This window comes from Oncorhynchus mykiss, chromosome 1, assembly GCF_013265735.2.
Source record: "Oncorhynchus mykiss isolate Arlee chromosome 1, USDA_OmykA_1.1, whole genome shotgun sequence".
Lineage (NCBI taxonomy): Eukaryota > Metazoa > Chordata > Actinopteri > Salmoniformes > Salmonidae > Oncorhynchus > Oncorhynchus mykiss.
In genome coordinates, this window is record NC_048565.1 from 79286697 (window position 1) to 79314585 (window position 27889).

At 43.8% G+C, this 27889-nt stretch overlaps 1 protein-coding gene across 7 annotated transcripts in view; it reads right to left on the bottom strand.

Moving 5' to 3' along the window:
• LOC110530112 (echinoderm microtubule-associated protein-like 6) overlaps positions 1–27889 on the bottom strand; it is a 94115-nt gene that overhangs the window by 29407 nt on the left and 36819 nt on the right. For all 7 annotated transcript variants that reach the window (XR_005052955.1, XR_005052954.1, XM_021612948.2 and 4 more), the window contains 14 exons: positions 25513–25698; positions 25004–25139; positions 21581–21782; positions 20656–20793; positions 17701–17957; positions 8120–8332; positions 7838–8008; positions 7338–7444; positions 4148–4266; positions 3265–3451; positions 2673–2778; positions 2461–2554; positions 1934–2034; positions 677–879 (listed from right to left, as the gene is read on the bottom strand). Coding sequence is in view for 5 of the 7 variants with exons in the window: in XM_021612948.2 (XP_021468623.2) it covers positions 677–879; positions 1934–2034; positions 2461–2554; positions 2673–2778; positions 3265–3451; positions 4148–4266; positions 7338–7444; positions 7838–8008; positions 8120–8332; positions 17701–17957; positions 20656–20793; positions 21581–21782; positions 25004–25139; positions 25513–25698 (2220 nt within the window). In the remaining 2 variants the exon portion in view is untranslated. The remainder of the gene's footprint in view (positions 1–676; positions 880–1933; positions 2035–2460; positions 2555–2672; positions 2779–3264; positions 3452–4147; positions 4267–7337; positions 7445–7837; positions 8009–8119; positions 8333–17700; positions 17958–20655; positions 20794–21580; positions 21783–25003; positions 25140–25512; positions 25699–27889) is intronic.

Below are 27889 nucleotides of genomic sequence, written 5' to 3' on the forward strand. Positions count from 1 at the left end.
CACGCCAGTCTTCATTAGTAACAGTAAATAGCGATATAATGATTTTCAACAGACCAGAAGTTCATGGGAGACAATCCATTTAATTAATCCAATCTCAGCATCAGGAGGGAGATGCATGATAGAATACACACCACGGTTTCCATCGGTCATTAAGACTACATAGTATTTGCACACAGTCAAATGACAGGCTGCAAATGGTCAATTAGGAAAACGAGGAATCTATGTGAGGCTTAATCATGCTGCCTAATGATGCTGTGTTTGCTCCCAAACACAATAATCACCATGCCTCAACACATCAAGTCTCTCCAAAGCTCCTCATCAGAGCACTACAATATTGATAACTTCCTCAACTACAGGCCAATTATAGTTAAACACATCCATAACTACAGCCAGCAGCAACAATATCACTCTGAAATTATTCTAGTGGACAACATAACATCAATTCCATATGGTGAAGTCCTCATAGAGCAGTTATAGGGCATTTATGAGTCAATGGGAAGAAAGACAATTCAATATTTACACCAAGTGGGTGTGGGGAAACCAGAGTACAATACAGAGCCCTTCCAGATGATGATCTTATTATAAGATTATGATTATTATGAGATTATAAGGTTAGTGAAAACTAGTTGACCAACAGTCTGTTGTTATCAGACAGGGCTGACACCCAGTAGAGTACCTTGTCCAGGGAGTACATGGCGAACACAGGTCCGTCGTGGGCCTTGATGGTCTTCAGCAGCACAGGCTCCTTCCAGACATATATGTCCCCCGTGGAAGCTCCAGAGAATACCAGCTCATCTGTCCGACCATAACACACTGACATCATTGTCTCCAGCTTCCCCAGGTTCCCAAAGACGCCTCGCTGGAACATCAGGCCTCCACCTGTAGAGACAGCACACCATTAGAAACTCACACATACATCAGTTGATTTCCACAAACATACCACGCCTGACAAAACAGAGTTGTTCCAATGTTCATTCAAAAAAATGACAGGGTGGAACACTTTCCTAAAGACAGAATCACAGTGTGAAAACACCTAGAAGGATATACTTGAAAGAAAAACAGGGACATGAGAGGAGAGGAGCTAGAAAGAGAGAGACTGATAGTACGATATAGACTGATAGTACGAGAGAGACTGATAGTATGACAGAGACTGATAGTGTGACAGAGACTGATAGTATGATATAGACTGAAAGTATGATATAGACTGATATATTGACAGAGACTGATATTATGAGAGAGACTGATCGTATGACAGAGACTGAAAGTATGACAGAGACTGATAGTATGATATAGACTGATATATTGACAGAGACTGATATGATGAGAGAGACTGACAGTATGATATAGACTGATAGTATGACAGAGACTGATAGTATGATATAGACTGATAGTATGATATAGACTGATAGTATGAGAGAGACTGATAGTATGAGAGAGAATGACAGTATGACAGAGACTGATAGTATGAGAGAGACTGACAGTATGATATAGACTGATAGTATGACAGAGACTGATAGTATGACATAGACTGATCGTATGACAGAGACTGATAGTATGAGAGAGACTGATAGTATGATATAGAATGATAGTATGACAGAGACTGATAGTATGAGAGACTGATAGTATGAGAGAGACTGATAGTATGAGAGAGACTGGTAGTACGAGAGAGACTGATAGTATGAGAGAGACAGTCGGGCAGAACAGTAGGACAGACCTGTATGAGAGAGACTGATAGTATGAGAGAGACTGATAGAGAGACTGATATTATGAGAGAGACTGATATTATGAGATAGACTGATAGAGAGACTGATATTATGAGAGAGACTGATAGAGAGACTGATATTATGAGAGAGACTGATAGTATGAGAGAGACTGATAGTATGAGAGAGACCGATAGATGAAAGAGACAGTCAGGCAGAACAGTAGGACAGACCTGTATGCTGCCAGAACTTGATGTGTTTGATTCCCACTGTCACCAGCTTGTCCATGAGGCTAGGATTACACTTCACCACAAACAGCTTGTCTTTGTGTCCCCTGGGAAGAACAGAGATAGAATATCCACTTCACATGCTGTCCTCTCAAATACATAGAGCCTCATGTGTTTCATGGTCAGTTCATGCAGTCAGAAGAAACTCCTGGCTGTCCCTACAAATGTGTTAACATTAAGACAACAGACCTGAGTCCAAGTAGTATTTGATATATGTCCAATACTTTGAGCACTTGATTGAGCCTTCCTGGAGTATGGCAGGGTTTGCACTTTTGACACTATACCATAGGTTCCAATGTGCCAGGTAAGTATATTCAAGTGCAGCTAAAGTATTTGACAGAAAACTCAAACGATTTGAACCCGGCTTAGCTGGACTATTTTATAAAACCTGGTTTGTGTAATAACTCTAAATGTCTAAATGTACTGATCACACTAATAGCAGCTTTCAGCTGGTGTGTAAAAGTTTTTAGTACCTTGCAGTGGCCAGCTTCTCGCCCTTCCTCCAGTCCCACAATATGATAGAGTGGTGATCATCAATGCCCACTGAGACCAGGCTCTTCCCATCCGCTGCAAATAGAGGAACAACAAGCTACTCTTAGTTTGAAATCATAAGGGACTAGGGACTGAACACCAACACATTTACAAAATAATACTTTTTTGGCCCAGGAAAACACATTAGCCATACCGGAGAAGTCAAGAGCACACACTCCTCTCTGGTGAAAGCCCTTGAGCAGGGAGAAGCACTTCAGGGTTTGGATGTCCCACACATGGATGGCTGGATCCCTGCCAACCTGGACACATTCACAAAGAGCTGATTAAGATCAGTGTGTGAGAGAGAGAGTGAGAGTCAAAGAGAGTGTCTGAGTGAGAGTGAGAGAGAGTGAGAGAGAGAGAGAGAGTCACAGAGAGAGTGAATAAAAGAGAGAGAGAGAGAGAGAGAGAGAGAGAGAGAGAGAGAGAAAGAGTGAGAGAGAGTGTATGATTGTTTTTGTTTATATATATTATTGCTCAGACATGCTGTTATGGGCCGTCCTCCCCTGCAACGAAGCAAATGGAATGGCATCAAACACCTGGAAACCATGAATTGGATGTATTTGACACCATTCCACCCATTCTGCTCATTCATTACCACAAGTCTGTTATCCCCAATTAAGGTGCCACCAACATCCTGTGCTTCATATACATTGCTTTGGCAACAGTGGCAACCACCCATTCCTGACAATAAAGCAGAGCGCGAGAGAGAGAGAGAGAAAGCGAGAGAGAGAAAGAGAGAGAACCTGTCCAGTGGCTGCATAGTCTTTGAGTGGGTGTACAGTCAGACTGAGAATGTCATCATCGTGGCCCAGGTAAAACCGCTGACTGTGTTGCTCTCTGTTGTAGACCACGCCCACCGCTGCCACATGGTACACGACCTCCCCAGCCTGGGTGTAGAAAAGGTTATTTCTGCAGTCGTAGCCACGGTACCTACACACACATATACACACAGACACACACACACAGAGAGAGAGAGAGAGAGAGAGAGAGAGAGAGAGAGAGAGAGAGAGAGAGAAAAAAGATAACAGGACTGCAAACACAATGAACAATCACAATTATACTAAATTATGCGGAGTTAAATCCACCTAGGGAAAGCTGACTAGGGAAAGTGACAATCAGATAAGAGCTGAAATCACAGTTCATATGCCGTCTCTCCCCACATGGCCTATTTAAGAGTGTCTGATGAACCCTGTGGTGTGTGTGGGGAATTTTTATCAAATGTGTCATGTGTGGCATTTATTTAATCGCTCAAACGCTGAAAGATTTCTCCCTCCCCCACTGTGAGGTCTTTACATTTGACAAAAAGGGAGTATTAGAGCTGTTATAGAGAAGTCTTAAAGGATTGCTAGTGCTGAATCAGTAACTTAAACTGCTTCACACAAAAACAATATTTTAAACTACAGCTTTGAAAAGGGATTTGCATATTCAAACAGCTGATGCACAGGCACATTTCAGAGGAAGAGATTGTTTTTTCACGATGGAAATACCTCATTTCATCTCAATACAATAAATCTGTCCTTGTCATCTCAATCAATTTGACTTTGAGAAGATGATACCTAAAACCCACGTATGACTATGTTTCTGAGGATCATGAGACCAATAAGACCGGTCATAAGAACCCATTACCCGTGGACAAACTTCAGACGAAGGGCTTCGTCTGGGCCCCTCTGGCGTTTCAGGGAGCCGACCTGCTGCTTCTTCTCTCTGCTCTGCAGCCTCAGCTGGGGAAGGTCTTCCTTATACACCTGGAACAACCACACACAATCCTCCTTATACACCTGGAACAACCACACAGTCCTCCTTATACACCTGGAACAACCACACACAGTCCTCCTTATACACCTGGAACAACCACACAGTCCTCCTTATACACCTGGAACAACCACACATAGTCCTCCTTATACACCTGGAACAACCACAAACAGTCCTCCTTAGACACCTGGAACAACCACACAGTCCTCCTTATACACCTGGAACAACCACACAGTCCTTCTTACACACCTCGAACTACCACACATAGTCCTCCTTATACACCTGGAACAACCACACAGTCCTCCTTATACACCTGGAACAACCACACACAGTCCTCTTTATACAACTGGAACAACCACACAGTCCTCCTTATACACCTGGAACAACCACACACAGCCCTCCTGGAACAACCACACAGTCCTCCTGGAACAACCACACAGTCCTCCTTATACAACTGGAACAACCACACAGTCCTCCTTATACACCTGGAACAACCACAAACAGTCCTCCTTAGACACCTGGAACAACCACACAGTCCTCCTTATACACCTGGAACAACCACACAGTCCTTCTTACACACCTCGAACTACCACACATAGTCCTCCTTATACACCTGGAACAACCACACACAGTCCTCCTTATACAACTGGAACAACCACACAGTCCTCCTTATACACCTGGAACAACCACACACAGCCCTCCTGGAACAACCACACAGTCCTCCTGGAACAACCACACAGTCCTCCTTATACAACTGGAACAACCACACAGTCCTCCTTATACACCTGGAACAACCACACAGTCCTCCTTATACACCTCGAACTACCACACATAGTCCTCCTTATACACCTGGAACAACCACACAGTCCTCCTTATACACCTGGAAGAACCACACACAGTCCTCCTTATACAACTAGAACAACCACACAGTCCTCCTTATACACCTGGAACAACCACACACAGCCCTCCTGGAACAACCACACAGTCCTCCTTATACAACTGGAACAACCACACACAGTCCTCCTTATACACCTGGAACAACCACACATAGTCCTCCTTATACACCTGGAACAACCACACACAGTCCTCCTGGAACAACCACACACAGTCCTCCTGTAAATCACACACACAATCCTCCTGTAAATCATACACACAGTCCTCCTGTAAATCATACACACAGTCCTCCTGTAACAATCACACTCAGTTCTCCTGTAAATCACACTACGTTCTCCTGTAAATCACACACAGTCCTCCTCACACACAGTCATCCTTTAAATCATACACAGTCTTCCTGTAAATCACACACAGTCCTCCTGTAAATCACACACAGTCCTCCTGTAAATCACACACAGTCCTCCTGTAACAACCACACACAGTCCTCCTATAACAACCACACACAGTCCTCCTGTAAATCACACACAGCCCTCCTGTAAATCGCTCACAATCCTTCTGTAAATCAGACACAGACCTCCTGGAACAATCAGACACAGTCCTCCTGGAACAATCAGACACAGTCCTCCTGGAATAATCAGACACAGTCCTCCTGGAATAATCAGACACAGTCCTCCTGGAACAATCAGACACAGTCCTCCTGTAACAACCACACACAGTCCTCCTGTAACAACCACACACACAGTCCTCCTGTAACAATCACACACACAGTCCTCCTGTAACAATCACACACACAGTCCTCCTGTAACAATAACACAGTCCTCTAAATCAAACTGTCCTCCTGTAACAATCACAAACTGTCCTCCTGTAACAATCACACATAGTTATCATATAAATCACACACTGTCCTCCTGTAACAACAACACACAGTCCTCTACATACACCTGGAACAACAGTCCCGCATATTGTGCATCATCTGTCAACCTGCTCTCCTCCACCGTCTGGCTGATATAGGACCCACCGAATAATGATATCAAATGCAACCTACTAAACAAGTATTACATGAGGACTAAAATGAAATCTTAAGAGAAGCAGAGAAAATAATATTTTGTCCCCACTGTTGAAACTTTAAACAGGCAACTCATTGTTCTGTCATGAAGCAGTGCGGGCGCCGACGGCTGGGTATCTCCAGAGAACATATGGCAGCGCTGAGTGTGGCACAAACCGGCAGCGCTAAGTGTGGCACAAACCAGCAGCGCTACGTTTGGTACCAACCCGCACCGTCAGGCCAACAGATGCAGACCCAGCTGCCAGTGGAGATAAGGCTTGTGAAGGATGCTATGACAACCCAGCCGTTCTCCGACAAAATAGAGCCTCAGTCAGCGCTGAGTCCATACAAAGCCGCTGAGAGGAGCCTATTTGAATATCTTATTTCCCCTTCCGTCTGCCTCGCACTACTCACATCAATCAATATCAGACTATCTCCACTCGCTACCTTGATTGACTTTCATGACTTCTCAGGATCCTAGATCATGGCTGGAGGCATTCTGACTAACACGGGCTATTCCAATCCAGATAACACTGACTGGTGTTGGTGTTCTAACAATTGACCCTCTCTCAACTTACTGGAGGGTATTTTAACAGGGTATTGTTTAGGCCTTGAGTAGTGTGTGGTCGTCTCTCTCTCTTTCTGACAGCATTTTATAATGGGGGCATATTCTCCTCTTATTCAACTGTCATTCTCAAATAGATATGTATTGTCTTAATTTGATCACTCTGTTGTCACATAATTTTCATGCGCTGCAGGAAGTTAAAACGCGCCTTGTGATTTACATTATAAAAAACACTGAAAACCCACAGTTCTCTTTTCCTCACTAGAGCTTACACTTAAACTTGTCTACTGTAGTCTATCAAAACACATTTTCCCCGTTAGAAAGTATCACTTATTTTTTATAATCAGGATTATTTTGCTACGGTGACCAAACTGGTCAAATTAGGATCTGACACCTGTACTGACACTCATTCTCTCTCTACCTCAAACGCAGCATCAATGTAAGGCATCTGTTATAGAACTTTGTCAGTGTCCCTCACGTGGTGTATCATCTCTAAACCTGATATCACCCACTCTCTGTCTGACCCATATAGCACTCCCTCCAGTGCTCCACACACCCACCTGTCGGTCGTAGTTGATCTGGGTCTCTTGCTCGATATCAGAGTCCAGCTCCGGGACATCAGACACATCAGAGTCAGACTCCTCACTGTTGGAGTCTGCATGGCCATCTAGAGGGAACCGATACCAGGAGACAGCAAGGAAACAGATTTTCACTGGTGCAACAATCACTCATTACATTGGCTGTTGACAAGATCATGAATATTGTGTACAGTAGTCACTCCCCTAACCACTGTTGTGAGGTACATTAAATCATATAGCTCAGACACAAATCTACCCAAGAATACTTCAGCACCAGCTCTACATGACCATATGGGGCCTCTCAATAGAACCATTCAGTCCATTCATAAACATTTCAAACCCCCAGGTTCCTCTGGGTTTACACTGAGTGTAAAAACAATCCATGCCCAACGAATTGAGGCTGTTCTGAGGGCAAAAGGGATGGGGTGCAACTCAATATTAGGAAGGCGTTTTTAATGTTTTATTCTCTCAGTATACTGTACCTTGTGGTATACTGGTCTCCAGTCCTCCATTCATGATGCCCTCAGGCAGGAACTTCCACTGGAACACAGAATGGTCGGACCCGCCGGTGGTCAACACCCACTGCAGGTCGTGAGACCAGTGCACGTTGGTCACGTGGGCCGAGTGGCCAATGTACTTTTTGAATTTTGCCCCTGTGCACAACATCAGGCAAAGAAAAACTAGTCAAAGTGAAATGAGAGAAGGGGAGTGTTCAACATAATTCCTTCTCTCAACATTGTATATTTGCAAAAACATTTACTGACCTTTCTTTAGGCAGGGGAAGCGAAACAGTTTGACCAGGCCAAAGTCATCTCCAGCAACCAGCACAGCGCTGCAGTAGTTGGCGTCCACAGAGTTTACGTCACTGATGTTGGTGTACTTGGGCCAGATCCCACTCACCTCTGGACCAATCACACTTGTCCACGAGCTCCAGTGGATCCCTTTTACCTCCTCCTTAGTGGTCAGGTGCTTCCCAACTTCAAGGGAGAAAAACAGGATGGGAGGACTAAAATGGGCAGAATCTTACAGGTAAAACCAGGTTGTTCTGCATAAATAATCACACTTTAAAATAATGGTGACTATGTTAAAGCTCTACTAACCTCGCTGCTAAGGTTCTTAGTAAGAACTAAAAGACATGAAATAAACAAGTAAAGATGACAAACATGAGTGAAGGTGTTAAGACACACAACCTCTGTTCCTGTATTACTGGTGAACATGCACAAAGATGGCAGAATTCAGATATGACGTCATTGTTTTAGCACTATCCATTGACGTTTTAAACTACGGCGTGCGACATGGTTCAATATGCCAATAAATCAGCACAATTTACTTCCTGGTTTTTCAAATTGACAGCATCTTGAAGGTAAAATTGGGATCATGTATACTGTTCTAATATACAGTACCAGTCAAAAGTTTGGACACACCTACTCATTCAAGAGTTTTTCTTAATTTTTTAAAACTATTTTCTACATTGTAGAATAATAGTGAAGACATCAAAACTATGAAATACCACATATGGAATCATCAGACCAAAGGACAGATTTACACCGGTCTAATATCCATTGCTCGTGTTTCTTGGCCCAAGCAAGTCTCTTCTTATTATCGGTGTCTTTTAGTAATGGTTTCTTTGCAGCAATTCAACCATGAAGGCCTGATTCACACAGTCTCCTCTGAACAGTTGATGTTGAGATATATCGGTTACTTGAACTCTGTGAAGAATTGATTTGGTCTGCAATTTCTGAGGCTGGTAACTCTAATGAACTTATCCTCTGCAGCAGAGGTAACTCTGGGTCTTCCTTTCCTGTGCCAGCCCTCATGAGGGCCAGTTTCATCATAGTGCTTGATGGTTTTTGCGACTGCACTTGAAGAAACTTCAACATTTTTGAAATGTTCCGCATTGACTGACCTTCATGTGTTAAAGTAATGTTGGACTGTCGTTTCTCTTTTACCAAATAGGGCTATCTTCTGTATACCACCCCTACCTTGTCACAACACAACTGATTGGCTTAAAAGGCATTAAGAAGGAAATTCCAGTGGCCTCCTGGGTGGCGCAGTGGTCTAAGGCACTACATCGCAGTGCTAGCTGTGCCACCAGAGACTCTGGGTTCGAGCCCAGGCTCTGTTGCAGCCGGCCGTCCATGGGGCGATGCACAATTGGCCTAGCGTCGTCCGGGTTAGGGAGGGTTTGGCCGGTAGGAATATCCTTGTCTCATCGCGCACTAGTGACTCCTGTGGCGGGCCGGGCGCAGTCCACGCTGACCAGGTCGCTAGGTGTACAGTGGAGCCCAGGCTCTGTTGCAGCCGGCCGTCCATGGGGCGATGCACAATTGGCCTAGCGTCGTCCGGGTTAGGGAGGGTTTGGCCGGTAGCTTCTGGGTTGGATGCGCGCTGTGTTAAGAAGCAGTTGGGTTGTGTTTCAGAGGACGCATGACTCTCAACCTTTCTCTCCCGAGCCTGTACAGGAGTTGTAGTGATGAGACAAGACTAACAATACATAGTAACCAAAAAAGTGTCAAACAAATAAAAAATAGGTTTTATATTTGCGATTCTTCACACTCCCTCAACCAGCTACATTCATGCATTTCAATTAACACTGTTAAAAGTTCATTTGTGGAATTTCCTTTTTACCCCCTTTTTCGTGGTACCACAAAATAATAATTACCCATTGATATCAAATATTTTCCCTAGTAAATACCAGGAAAATGTACAGTAAAAATGTAAGTGCAACCAAACTCTATTTCTCTCACCCATGTCTGCTCAGCAGTGTCACCTGTTGCACTCCTGATAGTCAGTGTAGACAGCCTGTCTGTCTGCTGACACTAAACACCCTGGAGCAATGCTGAGTCACCCACTAGGACAGGGCTTTTCTCACAGCTCTCCAAACACATAGAGTAAGCTGAGCGAGGCAAGCATGTGTGTGTGCAGACAGTGGTTATGTAGTGACTGGGAGGCTTGTGCAGCTGTCTAGAGCATTGCCGTCCGGGGTACGCCAAATAAAAATGTTTCAAAAAAATATTTCTTCAAATTTTCAAACAGTCCATTCATATTGTCCAACGGGGCTATACATTTGTGTGAGTTTTTTTTCTCACCTGAGCAGCCTTGTTTCACTGCCAAAAATACAATTAAACCATCTAGTGTTCAGCGAAATAACAACACAATGTCAAATACAGGTAGCCTAGTCAAATAATTAATATCCAAATCACATTAACCGTTCGTCTCTCGCTGGAATTCCACTAACGGTCTGTATGTAGCCAAACGTAGCTGCTCCTCCTTCCGTTTGCTCGAAAATTGATAAATGGTAAAAAAAAGTAAGGCCTGTGTCCATAGAGACACATACCAGCTCTACTGATAGTACCACTACTACCAGCAGTACTACACCCGCACCTGTCGACGACACAAGTTGTTCTGCTTCCACGAGCACATCCAATGCTAGCTAGCATCAGTAATTCTACATTTGTTGTTAGCCCAGCTAGCATGGACACTGACAGTTGTGAATCTGATGCAGCCGAGGAGTTACTGCCCCCTTGCCTGGGAAAGCACCGAACAGGCACAAATATGATGAGAACTACATTGATTTGGGATTCACTTATATTGGGAGTAGTGCCTTTCCTCAGACACAGTGTGTTATATGTGCAAAAGTACTATCTCACAACTCTTGCGCAGACATTTAGGAACAAAACATGCCAATGTCAAAAATAAGCCACAGGGTTTTTTTGAGCGAGGATTAAGACAACTTTCGAGTAGTAAGACATGTATAAAAGCAACAGATACCATTAATACGAAGGGGCTAGAAGCATCTTATATGGTGAGCTACTGAGTGGCTAGGACAGGCAAGCCCCATACTATTGTGGAGGACTTAATTCTTCTTGCCGCGGATATGGCTGGGACAATGCTGGGGAAAAAGCCAAATAAACTATACGCCTTCATCAAATAACACTGTTTCACGACGCATCAGTGACATGGTTTTGAAACAATTACTGCTTCGCATACAAGCCAGTGAATTCTATGCGTTACAGCTGGATGAGTCAACAGACGTGGCGGGCCTGGCAATTAAGGGGTCAATTAAGGAAACCAGGACAACAGGAGAGGATATTTTTAAAGTACTGGACAGCTTTGTGACATCAAATGGACTTTATTGGTCAAGATGTGTTAGTATCTGTACTGATGGTGCAAAAGCCATGACAGGGAGACATAGTGGAGTGGTAACGCGGGTACAAGCAGTTGCTCCAGACGCCACTTGGGTACACTGCAGCTTCTACAGAGAGTCTCTTACTGCCAAAGGAATGCCTGACAGCTTGAAAGATGTTTTGGACACTACAGTGAAAATGGTTAACTTTGTTAAAGCAAGGGCCGTGAACTCTCGTGTATTTTCTGCAATATGCAATGATTTTTATTTTTAGGCAAGTTGGTTAAGAAGAAATTCTTATTTTCAATGACAGCCTAGGAACAGATTTGTACCTCGTCAGCTCAGGGTTTTGAACTTGCAACCTTTCGGTTACTAGTCCAACACTCTAACCACTAGGCCACCCTGCCGCCCCTGATATGGGCAGCGACCATGTAACGCTTTTACAACATACAGATTATCAAGCTGATTATCAAGGGGCAAAGTATTGACATGTTTTCTTGAATTGAGAGACGAGCTTAACTGACGAGCTTTACTGACCATAATTTTCACTTGTCTGACCACTTGCATGAGGACGAGTTTCTCACATGACTGTCCTATCTGGGTGATGTTTTTTCTCACCTGAATGATCTGAATCTAGGATTACAGGGACTCTCCTCAACCATACCCAATGGGCGGGACAAAATTGAGGCTTTGATTAAGAAGTTGGAGCTCTATTCTGTCTGCATTAACAAGGACAACACAGGTCTTTCCATCATTGTATATTTTTTTGTGTGCAAATGAACTCAAGCTTACGGACAATGTCAAATGTGATATAGCGAAGCACCTGAGTGAGTTGGGTACGCAATTACGCAGGTACTTTCATGGATGACACAAACAACTGGATTCATTATCCCTTTCATGCCCTGCCTCCAGTCCACTTACCAATATCTGAACAAGAGAAATTGTTGAAATTGTTGAAATTGCAACAAGCGGTTCTGTAAAAATTTAATTTAATCAGAAGCCACTGCCAGATTTCTGGATTGGGCTGCGCTCAGAGTATACTGCTTTGGCAAATCGCGATGTTAAGACACTGATGCCCTTTGCAACCTCGTACCTATGTGAGAGTGGTTTCTCGGCCCTCACTAGCATGAAACTAAATACAGCCACAGACTGTGTGTAGAAAATGATTTAAGACTGAGACTCTCTCCAATACAACCCTCATTGCAGAGTTATGTGCTACCTTTCAAGCACACCCTTCTCATTAACCTGTGGTGAGTTATTCACAATTTTTGATTAACAAATAAAGTTTTATATGTAGATGGCTAAATAAAGAGTAACATTATTGATTAGTATTATATTATTATTTGTGCCCTGGTCCTATAAGAGCTCTTTGTCACTTCCCACGAGCCAAGTTGTGACAAAAACTCACACTCATTGTTATGATTAATAAATGTATCGTATAGTGTGTGTGTGGCAGGCATATAATGATGGCAAAAAACAACATTTGAGAGTGCTAGAGGTGGTACGAAACTGGAGGTTGAATGCTTGAAAGGGTACGGGACTATACAAAGTTTGGGAACCACTGGTATAGAGTTTCAGACAGTGGTCATGGCGTGACTGGAAGGCTTGTGCAGCTGTCTGGGAAGAAAAAATATATGTCCAGTACCAGTCAAAAGTTTGGACACACCTATTCATTCAAGGGTTTTTCTTTATGTTGACTATTTTCTACATTGTTGAATAATAGTGAAGATATCAACACTATGACATAACACATATGGAATCATGTACAGTAGTAACCAAAAAAGTTTGAAACAAATAAAAATATATTTTATATTTTAGCTTCTTCAAATTAGCCACCCTTTGCCTTGATGACAGCGTTGCACACTCTTGGCATTCTCTCAACCAGCTTTATGAGGAATGCTTTTCAATCAGTCTTGAAGGAGTTCCATATACTGAGCACTTGTTGGCTGCTTTTCCTTCACTCTGTTGAGATGTATCTGTTACTCTGTGAAGCATTTATTTGGGCTGCAATTTCTGAGGCTGGTAACTCTAATGAACTTATCCTCTGCAGCAGAGGTAACTCTGAGTCTTCTTTTCCAGTGGCGGTCCTTGAACACTGAGCTGTATTCAATGAATAGCATTCTCACATTGGTGTTCCTTTTGTCTAGGAGTGCAATAGAAATTGCATCATCTGTGGATCTGTTGGTGCGGTATGCAAATTGGAGTGGGTCTAGGGTTTCTGGGATAATAGTGTTGATGTGAGCCATGACCAGCCTTTCAAAGCATTTCATGGCTACAGACGTGAGTGCCACAGGGCGGTAGTCATTTAGGCAGGTTACCTTCTTGGGCACAGGAACTATGGTGGTCTGCTTGAAACATGTTGGTAATACAGACTCAGACAGGGAGAGGTTGATAAATGTCAGTGAAGACACTTGCCAGTTGGTCAGCGCATGCTCGGAGTACACGTCCTGGTAATCTGTCTGGCCCTGCGGCCTTGTGAATGTTGACCTGTTTAAAGGTCTTACTCACATCGGCTGCGGAGAGCGTGATCACACAGTCGGCTGGAACAGCTGATGCTCTCATGCATGTTTCAGTGTTACTTGTCTCGAAGCGAGCATAGAAGATATTTAGCTCGTCTGGTAGGCTCGTGTCACTGGGCAGCTCTCAGTTTTGCTTCCCTTTGTAGTCTGTAATAATTTGCAAGCCCTGCCGCATCCGACAAGCGTCGGAGCCGGTGTAGTACGATTTGATCTTAATCCTGTATTGACGATTTGCCTGTTTGATGGTTCATCGGAGGGCATAGCAGGATTTCTTATTAGCTTCCGGGTTAGAGTCCCGCTCTTTGAAATTGACAGCTCTACCCTTTAGCTCAGTGCAAATGTTGCCTGTAATCCATGGCTTCTGGTTGGGGTATGTACGTACAGTCACTGTGGGGATGACGTCCTCGATGCACTTTTGATAAATCCAGTGACTGATATGGTGTACTCCTCAATGCTATGGGAAGAATCCCGGAGCATATTCCAGTCTGTGCTAGCAAAACAGTCCTGTAATTCATCATCTGCTTCATCTGACCACTTTTTTATAGATCGAGTCACTGGTGCTTCCTGCTTTAATTTGAGCTTGTAAGCAGGAATCAGAAGGATAGAATTATGGTCAGATTTGCCAAATGGAGGGCGAGGGAGAGCTTTGTACGCATCTCTGTGTGTGGATTAAAGGTGGTCTAGAATTTTTTTCCCACTGGTTGCACATTTAACATGCTGACAGAAACGAGGTAAAACTGATTTAAGTTTCCCTGCATTAAAGTTCCCGGCCACTAAGAGTGCCGCCTCTGGACGAGCGTTTCACTGTTTGCTTATGGCGGTATACAGCTCACTGAGTGCGGTTTTAGTGCCAGCATCGGTCTGTTGTGGTATGTGGTACAGCTACGAAACATACAGATGTAAACTCTCTAGGTAGATAGTGTTGTCTACAGCTTATCATGAGATACTCTACTTCAGGCGAGTAAAACCTCAAGACTTCCTTAGATATAATGCACCAGCTGTTGTTTACATATATGCATAAGCCCCCGCCCCGTGTCTTACCAGAGGTAACATGCCAGCAGTATGTTCTTAATATCGTTGTTCAGCCATGACTCAGTGAGACATAAGATATTACAGTTTTTAATGTCCCATTGGTAGGATATACGTACTTTCAGTTCGTCCCATTTATTTTCCAGCGATTGAACGTTAGCTAGCAGGACGGAAGGCAAAGGCAGATTAGGTGCTCGTCACCTGATCCTCACAAGGCACCCTGATCTTTTTCCGCAAAATCTCAATTTTCTTCTCCAGCGAATGACGGGGATCTGGGCCTGGTCGGGTGTCTGTAGTATCTCCCTCCTGTCTGACTCATTGAAGAAAAACTCTGTCTAATCTGAGGTCAGTAATCGCAGTTCTGATGTCCAGAAGCTCTTTTTGGTCATAAGAGACGGTAGCAGCAACATTATGATGAAAACAAGTTACGAACAACGTAAAAAAATAAACAATATAGCATGGTTGGTTAAGAGCTGATAAGATGGCAGCCATCCCCTCCGACACCATCACACATCACACCATAGTGCCCTCAAAGCTCATCACTAAGATTAGGACCCTGGGACTAAACACCTCTCTCTGCAACTGGATCCGGGACTTCCTGATGGGCCGCCCCCAGGTGGTAAGGGTAGGTAAAAAACACATCCGCCACGCTGATCCTCAACACGTGGGCCCCTCAGGGGTGCGTGCTCAGTTCCCTCCTGTACTCCCTGTTCACTCATGACTGCATGGCCAGGCACGACTCCAACACCATCATTAAGTTTACTGATGACACAACAGTAGTAGGCCTGATCACCGACAACGAAGAGGCAGCCTATAGGGAGGAGGTCAGAGACCTGACCATGTGGTGCAAGGACAACAACCTCTCCCCCAACGTATTCAAGACAAAAAAGATGATTGTGGACTACAGGAAAAGGAGGACCGAGCACGCCCCCATTCTCATCGACGGGGCTGTAGTGGAGCAGATTGAGAGCTTCAAGTTCCTTGGTGTCCACATCACCAACAAACTAACATGGTCCAAGCACACCAATGCAGTCGTGAAGAGGGCACGACAAAACCTATTCCAGGAGACTGAAAAGATTTGACATGGGTCCTCAGATCCTCAAAAGGTTTTACAGCTACACCATGGAGAGCATCCTGACTGGTTGCATCACTACCTGGTATGGCAACTGCTCGGCCTCCGACCGCAAGGAACTAAAGAGGGTAATACATATGGCCCAGTACATCACTGGGGTCAAGCTTCCTGCCATCCAGGACCTCTATACCAGGCAGTGTCAGAGGAAGGCCCTAAAAATTGCACGCACGGAAATCGGTACTGGAGCGCCAAGTCTAGGTCCAAGAGGCTTTTAAACAGCTTCTACCCCCAAGCTATAAGACTGCTGAACAGCTAATCAAATGGCTACCCAGACTATTTGTACCCCCCCCCCCTCTACGCTGCTGCTACTCGCTGTTATTATCTATGCATAGTCACTTTAATAACACTACCTACATGTACATTTTACCTCAATTACCTCGACACCGGTGCCCCCACACATTGACTCTGTACCGGTACCCCCTGTATGTAGCCCCGCTATTGTTATTTACTGCTGCTCTTTAATTATTTGTTATTATTATCTCTTACTTTTTTGGGGGTATTTTCTCCAAACTGCATTGTTGGTTAACGGTTTGTAAGTAAGCATTTCACTGTAAGGTCTGACATGATGGCGACTGCACTTGAAGAAACTTTCAAAGTTCTTGAAATTTTCCACATTGACCGACCTTCATATGTTAAAGTCATGATGGACTGTTGTTTCTCTTTGTTTATTTGAGCTGTTTTACCAAATAGGGCTATCTTCTGTATACCACCCCTACCTTGTCACAACACAACTGATTGGCTCAAACGCATTAAGGAAATTCCACAAATGAACTTTTAACAAAGCACACCTGTTAATTGAAATGCATTCCAGGTGACTACCTCATGAAGCTGGTTGAGAGAATGTGTGTGCAAAGCTGTAATCAAGGCAAAGGGTGGCTACTTTGAAGAATCTCAAATATAAAATGTTGATTTGTTTAACACTTTTTTGGTTACTATTTCATAGTTTTGATGTCTTCACTATTATTCTACAATGTAGAAAATAGTAAAAAATACAAAACAATTCTTGAATGAGTAGGTGTGTCCAAACTTTTGACTGGTACTGTAGGTGCAGTGGAATGTGTTGTTTTACAGGGTCAGCCATAGTAGCACAGCGCCCCTGGAGACAATTTGGGTTGTCGTCTCAGGTATTCGAAACCAGCGACCTTTCAGTTCCTGGCCCACCGCTCTATGCACTAGGCTACCTGCCACTCTGAATCAGAAGAAACTATTGCATAATCACGTCGATGGATGTTTAAGCCGGACGTGGTGTGAAGATTGCTGGTGTGTGTGTAACAGGGATTGCTTGGCATGGAGATAAGCTAGCTGTGAACCACCTTCATGGGCCTAATTGCTGTTTACTGTCAAGCTAATTGCTGTGCGATCTGTTTATGTAACTTATCCCGATAAGGAAACAAGAAACATCAGATTTAATCACTGATTGTGTTCACAGCAAGTTGAGGTAATAGGAGTTATATCATGGTTATCATAGCCTGGTTCAGAGGAAAGACACAGGGTCATTATGAAGCTTTGCTTTTTCACCGGTGGCGTTGATTCACTCACTTGGCATCCTGTAGAAGAGGCGTTCTCCCGCACCGTCGTTGCTCTGGAGGAACTTGCTGTCGATGGACCAGTCCAGGTGGGTGATGAAGCTGGAGGACTTGTTGCACTCACCCACCTTCTTGTAGCGCTGCGCCACGGCGTACACATCCACCAGGCCGTCATTAGAGCCCACGGCCAGGTAGCTGCCATCCGGAGAAAACTTCATCTCATGAATCACTTCCTTCCTGTCTTTAATGTGTACCACCTCCGTCATGTCCCTGGGAGAGAGAGGAGTGGGAGGGTGGATGAGAGGGAGGGAAGAGAGATGGAGGGGAAGAGAGAGAGAAAAAGAGAGCAAATCAGAAAAAGAGAAAGAGTGAGGAGAGGGGGAGACAGAAAGAGAAAGGGAGAGAGACAGGAGAAAGAAAAGAGTGAATCCCTCGGCTCTGTACAGGAGGCTGGCTGGCTAGCTCATCCGTCTACCTAGTGGCTTTGTTTAGACAGGCAGTCCAATTCTGGTCTTTTGATCAATCACATCAGATATTTTGACATCAGACCTTTTTCAGAGCTGAACTGAGTGGTCAAATTAGTGAAAAATATATCACAATTGGGCTACCTGTGTAAACTCAGCCAGTGAGCAGTAGCAGATGGACTGGGTCCGTTCATTGTCATTATGGACCAATTGCAACCATCAATGGCCACCAGATGATCATCAGCCGATCTCTCGCTAAACCCTCAATACGCACTAAATTCCTCCGCTGATCTCAATTGGAACCATTATTAGTCACCTCATTACCACTCCCTAAAGCTGATGTCGGCGTTAATTTAGTCCAGGTTTTCCCAAACTTGGTCCTTGGGACCACACATTTTGGCTTTTGTCCTAATACTACACAGTTGGTTAAATTTTCAAAGCTTGATGAATGGTTGTTTGAATCAACTTGTGCAAAAACCAAAACATGCACACTTTAGGGTCCCAAGGACAGAGTTAGGGAAATGCTACTTTAGTCCTTGCTACCAAAGTCTCTGAAGATGTGTTCGCCCTCTGGTGGGTATTATCATCGGAACAACGTTTTAAGCAGACCTAGTGCGATTGATCTATTTGACAATAATTCTGCACAACTGAAATAAGTATTTCCTTGTTAACCACAGCAAATCTACTGTGGCAATTATCCGACATGTTGTATGAATGGAAAAATAATATTGGTGTAGCCTACTCTTATTATTTTATTTGTTTCCAGTTGATGTAATCCATTAAATCAGGGGCGTAACTTTGGTTTTAGAAGTGGGGGGGATATCCACAGTGGGGGGGGGGACCCCCGCTCGGCGACATCCGCATGGTCCTAAAGCACACTGTTGCCTCGTTTTGTATCACATTCCAATGATAAAATTGGGTGGGACAAAAATGTGAAAGTTGCACCCCTGCATTAAATACTGTCTTTCAAAGAAAATTATCTGATATGGTAATTTCTTATCAAGATCGGGGGTAAAATATCATTGTACTGTGCCTATTTGAAATATGTAACTAATCTATATTTTATCAAATGAAAATGTAGGCTAATGAAGTTATTTGAAATGGCATATATTATATTATTATATTAATAATGATTATATTATTATTTAGCTATTTAGGGTTAAACGTTTTAATGAAATATAGGCCTTCTACTTCTATGTTCTTATACTCTAAGGCTGCGTTTACCCCAGGGGTTCCCAAACTGGGTCCTGGACGCAGCTGTCAGCTGTCATAATCACGTGACTCGGCAACAACGAGTGATCATCTAATCAGCTGGTTTATTCTTGTGGGTTTTTCGTTACTAGCAAGTTTGCTTTAATATGCAGACGAAAGTAATCTCCCGTTAGTAGCATTTTAAGAAATCCAGCAGTAATGCACAGCGCTACCTTCTGCTTGTTATTTGTAAAGCCAGCTGAAACAATGAGGCAGCCTCGCCACTAGACTCGTCCTCCTACTGTTTCTCTCTGCGGAGGAGGCATTACAATGAAACCACCACAGTCTTATCACACCTGCTGCTCCCACACAAAAGCAATTTTACCAGCCCAGACTTGATTAACTCATTTTTGACTGGTCATTTTAGATGGGGGGAGTATGTAATCACAGGATGGCTAGACAGTATGGCTTCATATTCTAACAACGTGCTGTAATTGTTAATCATGGTGCCAGTGATGGGTGTCTCCTATCCTGAAAAACTCCTAACCATTAGATATGGTGAACAGTAATTATAGGGAATAGCCTATGGGGAATATCAAGGTATACAGTGCACTATGTGGCTCAATAATCAGCCAACAGCTATAGCCAACGATGAGGTGTATAAAAAGTCAGAGTAACAAGTCAAACCCTTCTAAACATACCGTCTCTCAGTAAAAACCACACAGCACAATAAAACCTAGCCCCAGGCAACAGAAATTCAATCCAATCATAAAAAGCTGCTTCTGCAAGCTCACTCATTTCTTATAGACTGAATACAAATCAGGAGCACTGCTCACTTCAAAGTGCAGCGTGGGGATTAGCCACTTCAAAACGTATTGATTAACAGCACTGCGGACCAATTTACTATAACTTAATGGAAAGTGCAGGCCTGCACACTGGGTCTGCTGGGGAGTAAATTAAACTGAGGCCTTCAATCAGGCTTTAAGTGATGAATTCAGCATCTCAATATGGGACTGTTTAAACCCGAGGTTTTGGCCCACTGTAGGCTAGGTTTCATAACTTTATGGCCCTTCTTTACAAGATGTATCTGAAGAGTTTGATGCTGAAAGTACTTTCACCAGCTTTGGCATAATTCAACCTGCTGGGCACACACTGGATGAATCAATGTTGTTTCCACGTCATTTCAATAAAATCAAGGAAATTACAAATCTTAGAAGCCTTTTTAAACCTTGAATACACTACAAGTTTGAATTTCCTGCAACTACCGGGTGATCAAATGAAGATTCTCTAGGGACTAAAGATGTTAGCAGTACCTGACTCGGAGCACAGTGAAGGAGCCGTCCTTCATGCCAAGAGCAAGCTGAGAGCCATCGTGGCTGAAGGCCACACTGCGGACAGCCTCTTCCATGTTACAGCGAGCTATCAGGGTGTGGTCTGCCAGGCTCCACAACCTGAAAACACCACACACACACACACACACACACACACACACACACACACACACACACACACAAAACACACACACACACACAGCTATGAACATTGCCTCTGTAGAGACAGTCATAATAGAGTAAATTATATGAGTAGTAGTTAAGCGACAGAAGTTTTAATGAGCTAGTTGCAGCTGCAGGGTGAAGGCTTGAATTAAGTTGAATTAAGTTGCTGAGATGCAGTAGGTGTATGTGTGTGTCTTTATTATGGTGTGTGTGCATGTGTGTCCACTCGGGCTTGTGAGCGTGTTTGGGTGTGCATGTGTGTCTGTGAGACAGAGACTAATTGGCTCCTTGATTGGGCCCTCAGAGAGCTCTGTCTCTCCTGGTAGAGCAGGGTTGTGTGGGTCTGTGTGTGTGTTGTGGAGGGACTGATCCAGTTCTACTGATAGCAGACGTGAGGCCTCATTATGCATGATCTGTCCCCTGCACAAGCTGACACTGTGTCTTCTCCATAGGTAGCTCTGAACTAGCCTACAACTGTCCCTGTGTGAAGAATGTGAAGAACAGTGTCTTACAAACTAAGGGCTGTCTGAGAGCGAGGAGAACCAATGAACCAAACAGGACGAGTAGTACTGCGGGTCAGGGTTCACTAAGTGGATGTGATTAAGATGAAAAGTCTGGATGGAGTGGTGGATTAAAATAGAATGGACAGAGATGTTGGCCTGGGTGATAACTACTGGGTCTATAAAGATGCTCCTGAGGGAATTGATGTACGAGCTACATAGCTGCTGGAGATAATACTGACCGTACAGATCGATCGTCACTGCCGGTCACAGCGAGTGGTTTCTTGGGGTGGACGTCCAGAGCCCAGAGCTCTCCCTCACAGTGACCCTGAATGATGAGCAGAGGCTTGTCTCTATCCCGAACCATCACCTCAAAGATCTCACTGTCCTGTGTCCCCGCCAGGATACGGTCTGCCCTCCAACACACACTACGGATAGACAGCCCTGAGAGAGAGAGGGAAGAGAGGGAGGAGGGATTTGATTTGATTTGGATCTCTTTTAGTCCCCATTTGGACTAATCTTCCAGGAGTCCTTAAATGTTAAAATACCATTTATAATACGAACACATTTCCACCACTGTTACAAACATACATAACACACTAACATAAAGACCCAATAAATAAATACTCAATCTAAAAAAACATTGATTCTTCATCTACTATAGTCCCACAACATTTCTATGTATTATATTTAAATCGTTTTAAAATCATGTTTAAATTGATATATTGAAAGGTTTCTGGCTTGCTCAGATAATTTAATTTATTCCATTTCTTTATTGCTCTAAATCTAAATGTTATTTTGCCCATTTCTCTTTTCTGTCTAGACAACGCATAGATGGTGGACAATCTATTCCTAGTATTTATGTCTGTCTCTTACCAACTGAATACTGTTGTGAATAGATTATGTTAAATTATGTATATTATGATATAAAATAAGCATGTTCCTTTCAATTATCTTATCGATTGATGACCAACCAAGAACATTGCGCATGACTGCAACAGAAGAACCATATCTCCACCTTAAAACAACCCTTGCTGCTTTGTTCTGTGCATTCTGCAGCCTCCTAACTTGATGATGCATTTCCCCAGACCACAGAACAGGGAGAGGGAGAGAGAGGGAGATAGATGGATAGAGAGAAAGAGAGGGAGAGAGGACATGACAAATAATGAATGCTCTGTCATGTATAACAAAAGTGGTGGGTCGAATGCAATCCCACCCGTTCTTCAGCAGGTGATAAAGGGCAGCATCCAATCCACTTTATCATGTTTTACACTTCAATCAAGAGTTAGAAACTATTACATTCAGACAACGTTCCGAGTTTCACAGAGTAAATTGCAGAAAGAGAATGTGTGGCTGATACAGGTCGACTTTCATTTGGGAAGAGAGAGATGAAGCAGACAACTCTAGAGGGAGAAACAGATTGAGCTTCTTCAGCGAAGCCATCTCAAGCAAGCAAGACATCAGCAAGACATCACCCAATGCAAGACATCACCCAATGCACCTCATCAGTACTAAAAAGTCTGTAATTCAGTCAGTAGAAGCACAGCTATAAATCCCCAGACTCTTGTTATAACAAGGGTAGGCCGTCATTGTAAATAAGAATGTGTTCTTAACTGACTTGCTTAATTAAATAAAGGTTAAAAAAAATATATAAAAAAACTCAATAACATCACAGGATATGAAAACAATTATAAAACATTACCTGGCAACCAGAAACCAGCTACAAAAAAATGTATAAGCTAACAGCGTACCTGCAACCGAACCAGTCTCATAATCTGTGTGGACATAAAATACCTGGCAACCAGATAACTCGAGTTAATTGGCTGCACAATACACTTCAGCTTTGACACCCTGGGGGGAATAACCATTTCTGAAAAGTAATTACTTATCTCAGATGTCTTCTCTCTAAAACCGATCTGCAGTTGGGAATCAAACCTTCACTGGGACGCAACATTTTCAAGAACAGAAGTTGGAAATCCCTTAATACAGAGGGTACAGCAATCATTTGTAGAACATTCTAATCTAGAGCCGCAAACTATTGTGAAGGTTTACTAATTTACGTTTGGAAAAGTTATGCCTTTTGCATAATGACATTCCTACTGACCAAACCGACAAGATCGATTTAAACTCAATTAAGATTCATATTACAATATTTATTTCCGAAGGTCTTTGACCGGCCACCAAACACCCAACAATGCCAGTATCTAATCCCAGGGTGTCTGTGGGGCTTTCAGAAAGGCCATAGCCTTTATAACTGTCACTTTCCTGTGAAAGGTCAGATATTAGTATTCCCCACCCCCGGAGATGGCTGGGGACACAAAGCTTTATGGGGCTTTTACCAGCCCCTAGCTACCACTAACAGCCAAGCAGCCCCTAGCTACCACTAACAGCCAAGCAGCCCCTAGCTAACACTAACAGCCAAGCAGCCCCTAGCTACCACTAACAGCCAAGCAGCCCCTAGCTACCACTAACAGCCAAGCAGCCCCTAGCTACCACTAACAGCCAAGCAGCCCCTAGCTACCACTAACAGCCAAGCAGCCCCTAGCTACCACTAACAGCCAAGCAGCCACATCTCAGAACAGAGGAGCAAAGGAAGGGAAGCGAGAAGAGACTCATTGATAATACATGAGTGCCACTGATGGTTTCCTCAACTTAGCAGGAGGCATAGAGCAGAAAGAAACAGGGAGTTGACTAAATGTCATCTGTCACAATGGTTTAGAAACCTTTATTCAGTTTCATCCATACAGCACAGACTCTCTCAGACCCGACCATCTTACATGTTTCTGTCTGATTTGACTAACATGGCTTCCTCTGGCTCAGATGGATTGAAATGGATGAGTGGCATTGATTTTCTCTCTCTCTATCTCTCTCTCTCTCTCTCATAAATACACAGGGATAGGCTAATAAAACACCATGGCAGGGATCTCAATGAGCTGAACACACATTGGTCTCTATTAGGCAGAACACACTGACTTAAGTGACCTTCACATACTCACAGGTTACAGTATGTTAACCCCTGTACACATACATGAGTGTCTGGATCGACCTGCCCACACACCCCTGCATCAGAAGCGTGGACTCTGAACCTTAAATCTATAGACAGCACACACAACCCAGTGAGCTTAGATGGATCTCCTTATAAAGATGTGCCTCTCATCCTCTGTCTCTCCATTAAAAGACATGCTCTGCTTTTTTGACACCCCACTCCAAAAAAGCCTGCAGGCTCTAGTTTTATCTCATCTTGGTTATTGTCCAGTCATATGGTCAAGTGCTGCAAAGAAGGACCTAGTTAAGCTGCATCTGGCCCAGAACAGAGCCACACATCTTGCTATTCACTGTAATCAGAGGGCTAATATCAATACTATGCATACCAGTCTCTCTTTTGTGTGGACCCCAAAAATAGTAACTGCTGCTTTTTCAACAGCTAATGGGGATCCTAATAAAATACAGGGACAAGCACAAACGAGCGGACCCTGACTAGATTTGATCAGCCTTCTGGCCCCCTGCTTCTCTGGCATCCTCCGGGAACCTGTGAAGGGCCTATCGGCTAATGCACACCGCTTAGACTCTGTGACGTTGAACAGATCAGAGGGCTAGCGCTCATCAACCAATGAGCCCCATGTTGATTAAACCAGGCCTTCAACCAGGCCTTAAAATAGGCCTACCTTTATACCCCTGCTCAGCTTCCCGAAGGTCGATCTTAGTGATAGGCTTGAAGTCCACGTCCCAGAGCCTGACACAGCCGTCACGCCCCCCCGTCGCGAAGCCCTCCTCACAGGCATACATGCTGAAGATCCCAGCCTACACACAGTGAAGTCAACTTTAGGTTTAGGCAGGGGGATTATCAAACTGTCCTGTGCAGAAAAAGGTACTTGAAAAGGAATATGATTTCAGACGGAGTGTGGGTCAAAAAGTCTATTTTCTGTATTGGATACAAAAAAAGGGGCAAAATCCTCATTTTGAATGCTTTTCAACACCTTATAGATTTACATGGGATTCATAGGCAGGGAAGGGGAATTGAGTTGCTGCAGTGTATAGATGTACGCAATTATAGAATTGAGAAGATTTGGGTTTAGCCAGAGCGGGAGTTTGGATGTCCGGAAGTGTACAGCCAATGTGCAGCCAAGTGTACAGCCAATGGGTGTTGAGAATTAGAGGGACGTATTTCACTCACCCCGTGAGCGGCCTGCACTGTGCGCATTAGGTTCAGTCCTTTCCACACGTAGATATCCCCATTCAACGCTCCAGAGTACGTGACATCATCTTTAGCTGACGCAACACACAGAATGGTCTGTAGGTCCCCCGTCTTCCCGAATATACCCCGTTTTGGCGTCAAGGCGTTCCCGCAGAGAGCCCAGAACTAGAGACATGGAGAGGGGGAAGATGCAGAGGTGGCGAGTGAGTGAAAGAAGAAGGAGAGATGAGACAGGGAATGAGAGAGAAGTACAAGTATGCAATGATAGAGGGAAACAGAAGATGGAGGAGAGAGAGATAGAGAGAGGTGGATAAAACAGAAGATGGGGGAGAGATAAATAGAGAGAGGTGGATAAAACAGAAGATGGAGGAGAGAGAGAGAGGTGGATAAAACAGAAGATGGAGGAGAGATAGAGAGAGGTGGATAAAACAGAAGATGGGGGAGAGATAAATAGAGAGAGGTGGATAAAACAGAAGATGGAGGAGAGAGAGAGAGGTGGATAAAACAGAAGATGGAGGAGAGATAGAGAGAAGTCGATAAAACAGAAGATGGAGGAGAGGTAGAGAGAGAGGTGGATAAAACAGAAGTTGGAGGAGAGAGAGAGAGGTGGATAAAACAGAAGATGGAGGAGAGATAGAGAGAGGTGGATAAAACAGAAGATGGGGGAGAGATAAATAGAGAGAGGTGGATAAAACAGAAGATGGAGGAGAGAGAGAGAGGTGGATAAAACAGAAGATGGAGGAGAGGTAGAGAGGGGTGGATAAAACAGAAGATGGAGGAGAGATAGAGAGAGGTGGATAAAACAGAAGATGGAGGAGAGATAGAGAGTGGTGGATAAAACAGAAGATGGAGGAGAGGTAGAGAGAGAGGTGGATAAAACAGAAGATGGAGGAGAGAGAGAGAGGTGGATAAAACAGAAGATGGAGGAGAGAGAGAGAGGTGGATAAAACAGAAGATGGGGGAGAGATAAATAGAGAGAGGTGGATAAAACAGAAGATGGAGGAGAGAGAGAGAGAGTGGATAAAACAGAAGATGGAGGAGAGATAGAGAGAGGTGGATAAAACAGAAGATGGGGGAGAGATAAATAGAGAGAGATGGATAAAACAGAAGATGGAGGAGAGAGAGAGAGAGTGGATAAAACAGAAGATGGGGGAGAGGTGGATAAAACAGAAGATGGAGGAGAGAGAGAGAGAGAGGTGGATAAAACAGAAGATGGGGGAGAGGTGGATAAAACAGAAGATGGGGGAGAGATAAATAGAGAGAGGTGGATAAAACAGAAGATGGAGGAGAGAGAGATAGAGAGAGGTGGATAAAACAGAAGATGGGGGAGAGGTGGATAAAACAGAAGATGGAGGAGAGAGAGAGAGGTGGATAAAACAGAAGATAGAGGAGAGATAGAGAGAAGTCGATAAAACAGAAGATGGAGGAGAGGTAGAGAGAGAGGTGGATAAAACAGAAGATGGAGGAGAGAGAGAGAGGTGGATAAAACAGAAGATGGAGGAGAGATAGAGAGAGGTGGATAAAACAGAAGATGGGGGAGAGGTGGATAAAACAGAAGATGGAGGAGAGAGAGAGAGAGAGGTGGATAAAACAGAAGATGGGGGAGAGGTGGATAAAACAGAAGATGGGGGAGAGATAAATAGAGAGAGGTGGATAAATCAGAAGATGGAGGAGAGAGAGATAGAGAGAGGTGGATAAAACATAAGATGGGGGAGAGGTGGATAAAACAGAAGATGGAGGAGAGAGAGAGAGGTGGATAAAACAGAAGATGGAGGAGAGATAGAGAGAAGTCGATAAAACAGAAGATGGAGAGGTAGAGAGAGAGGTGGATAAAACAGAAGATGGAGGAGAGAGAGAGAGGTGGATAAAACAGAAGATGGAGGAGAGATAGAGAGAGGTGGATAAAACAGAAGATGGGGGAGAGATAAATAGAGAGAGGTGGATAAAACAGAAGATGGAGGAGAGAGAGAGAGGTGGATAAAACAGAAGATGGAGGAGAGATAGAGAGAGGTGGATAAAACAGAAGATGGGGGAGAGATAAATAGAGAGAGGTGGATAAAACAGAAGATGGAGGAGCGAGAGAGAGGTGGATAAAACAGAAGATGGAGGAGAGATAGAGAGAAGTCGATAAAACAGAAGATGGAGGAGAGGTAGAGAGAGAGGTGGATAAAACAGAAGTTGGAGGAGAGAGAGAGAGGTGGATAAAACAGAAGATGGAGGAGAGATAGAGAGAGGTGGATAAAACAGAAGATGGGGGAGAGATAAATAGAGAGAGGTGGATAAAACAGAAGATGGAGGAGAGAGAGAGAGGTGGATAAAACAGAAGATGGAGGAGAGATAGAGAGAGGTGGATAAA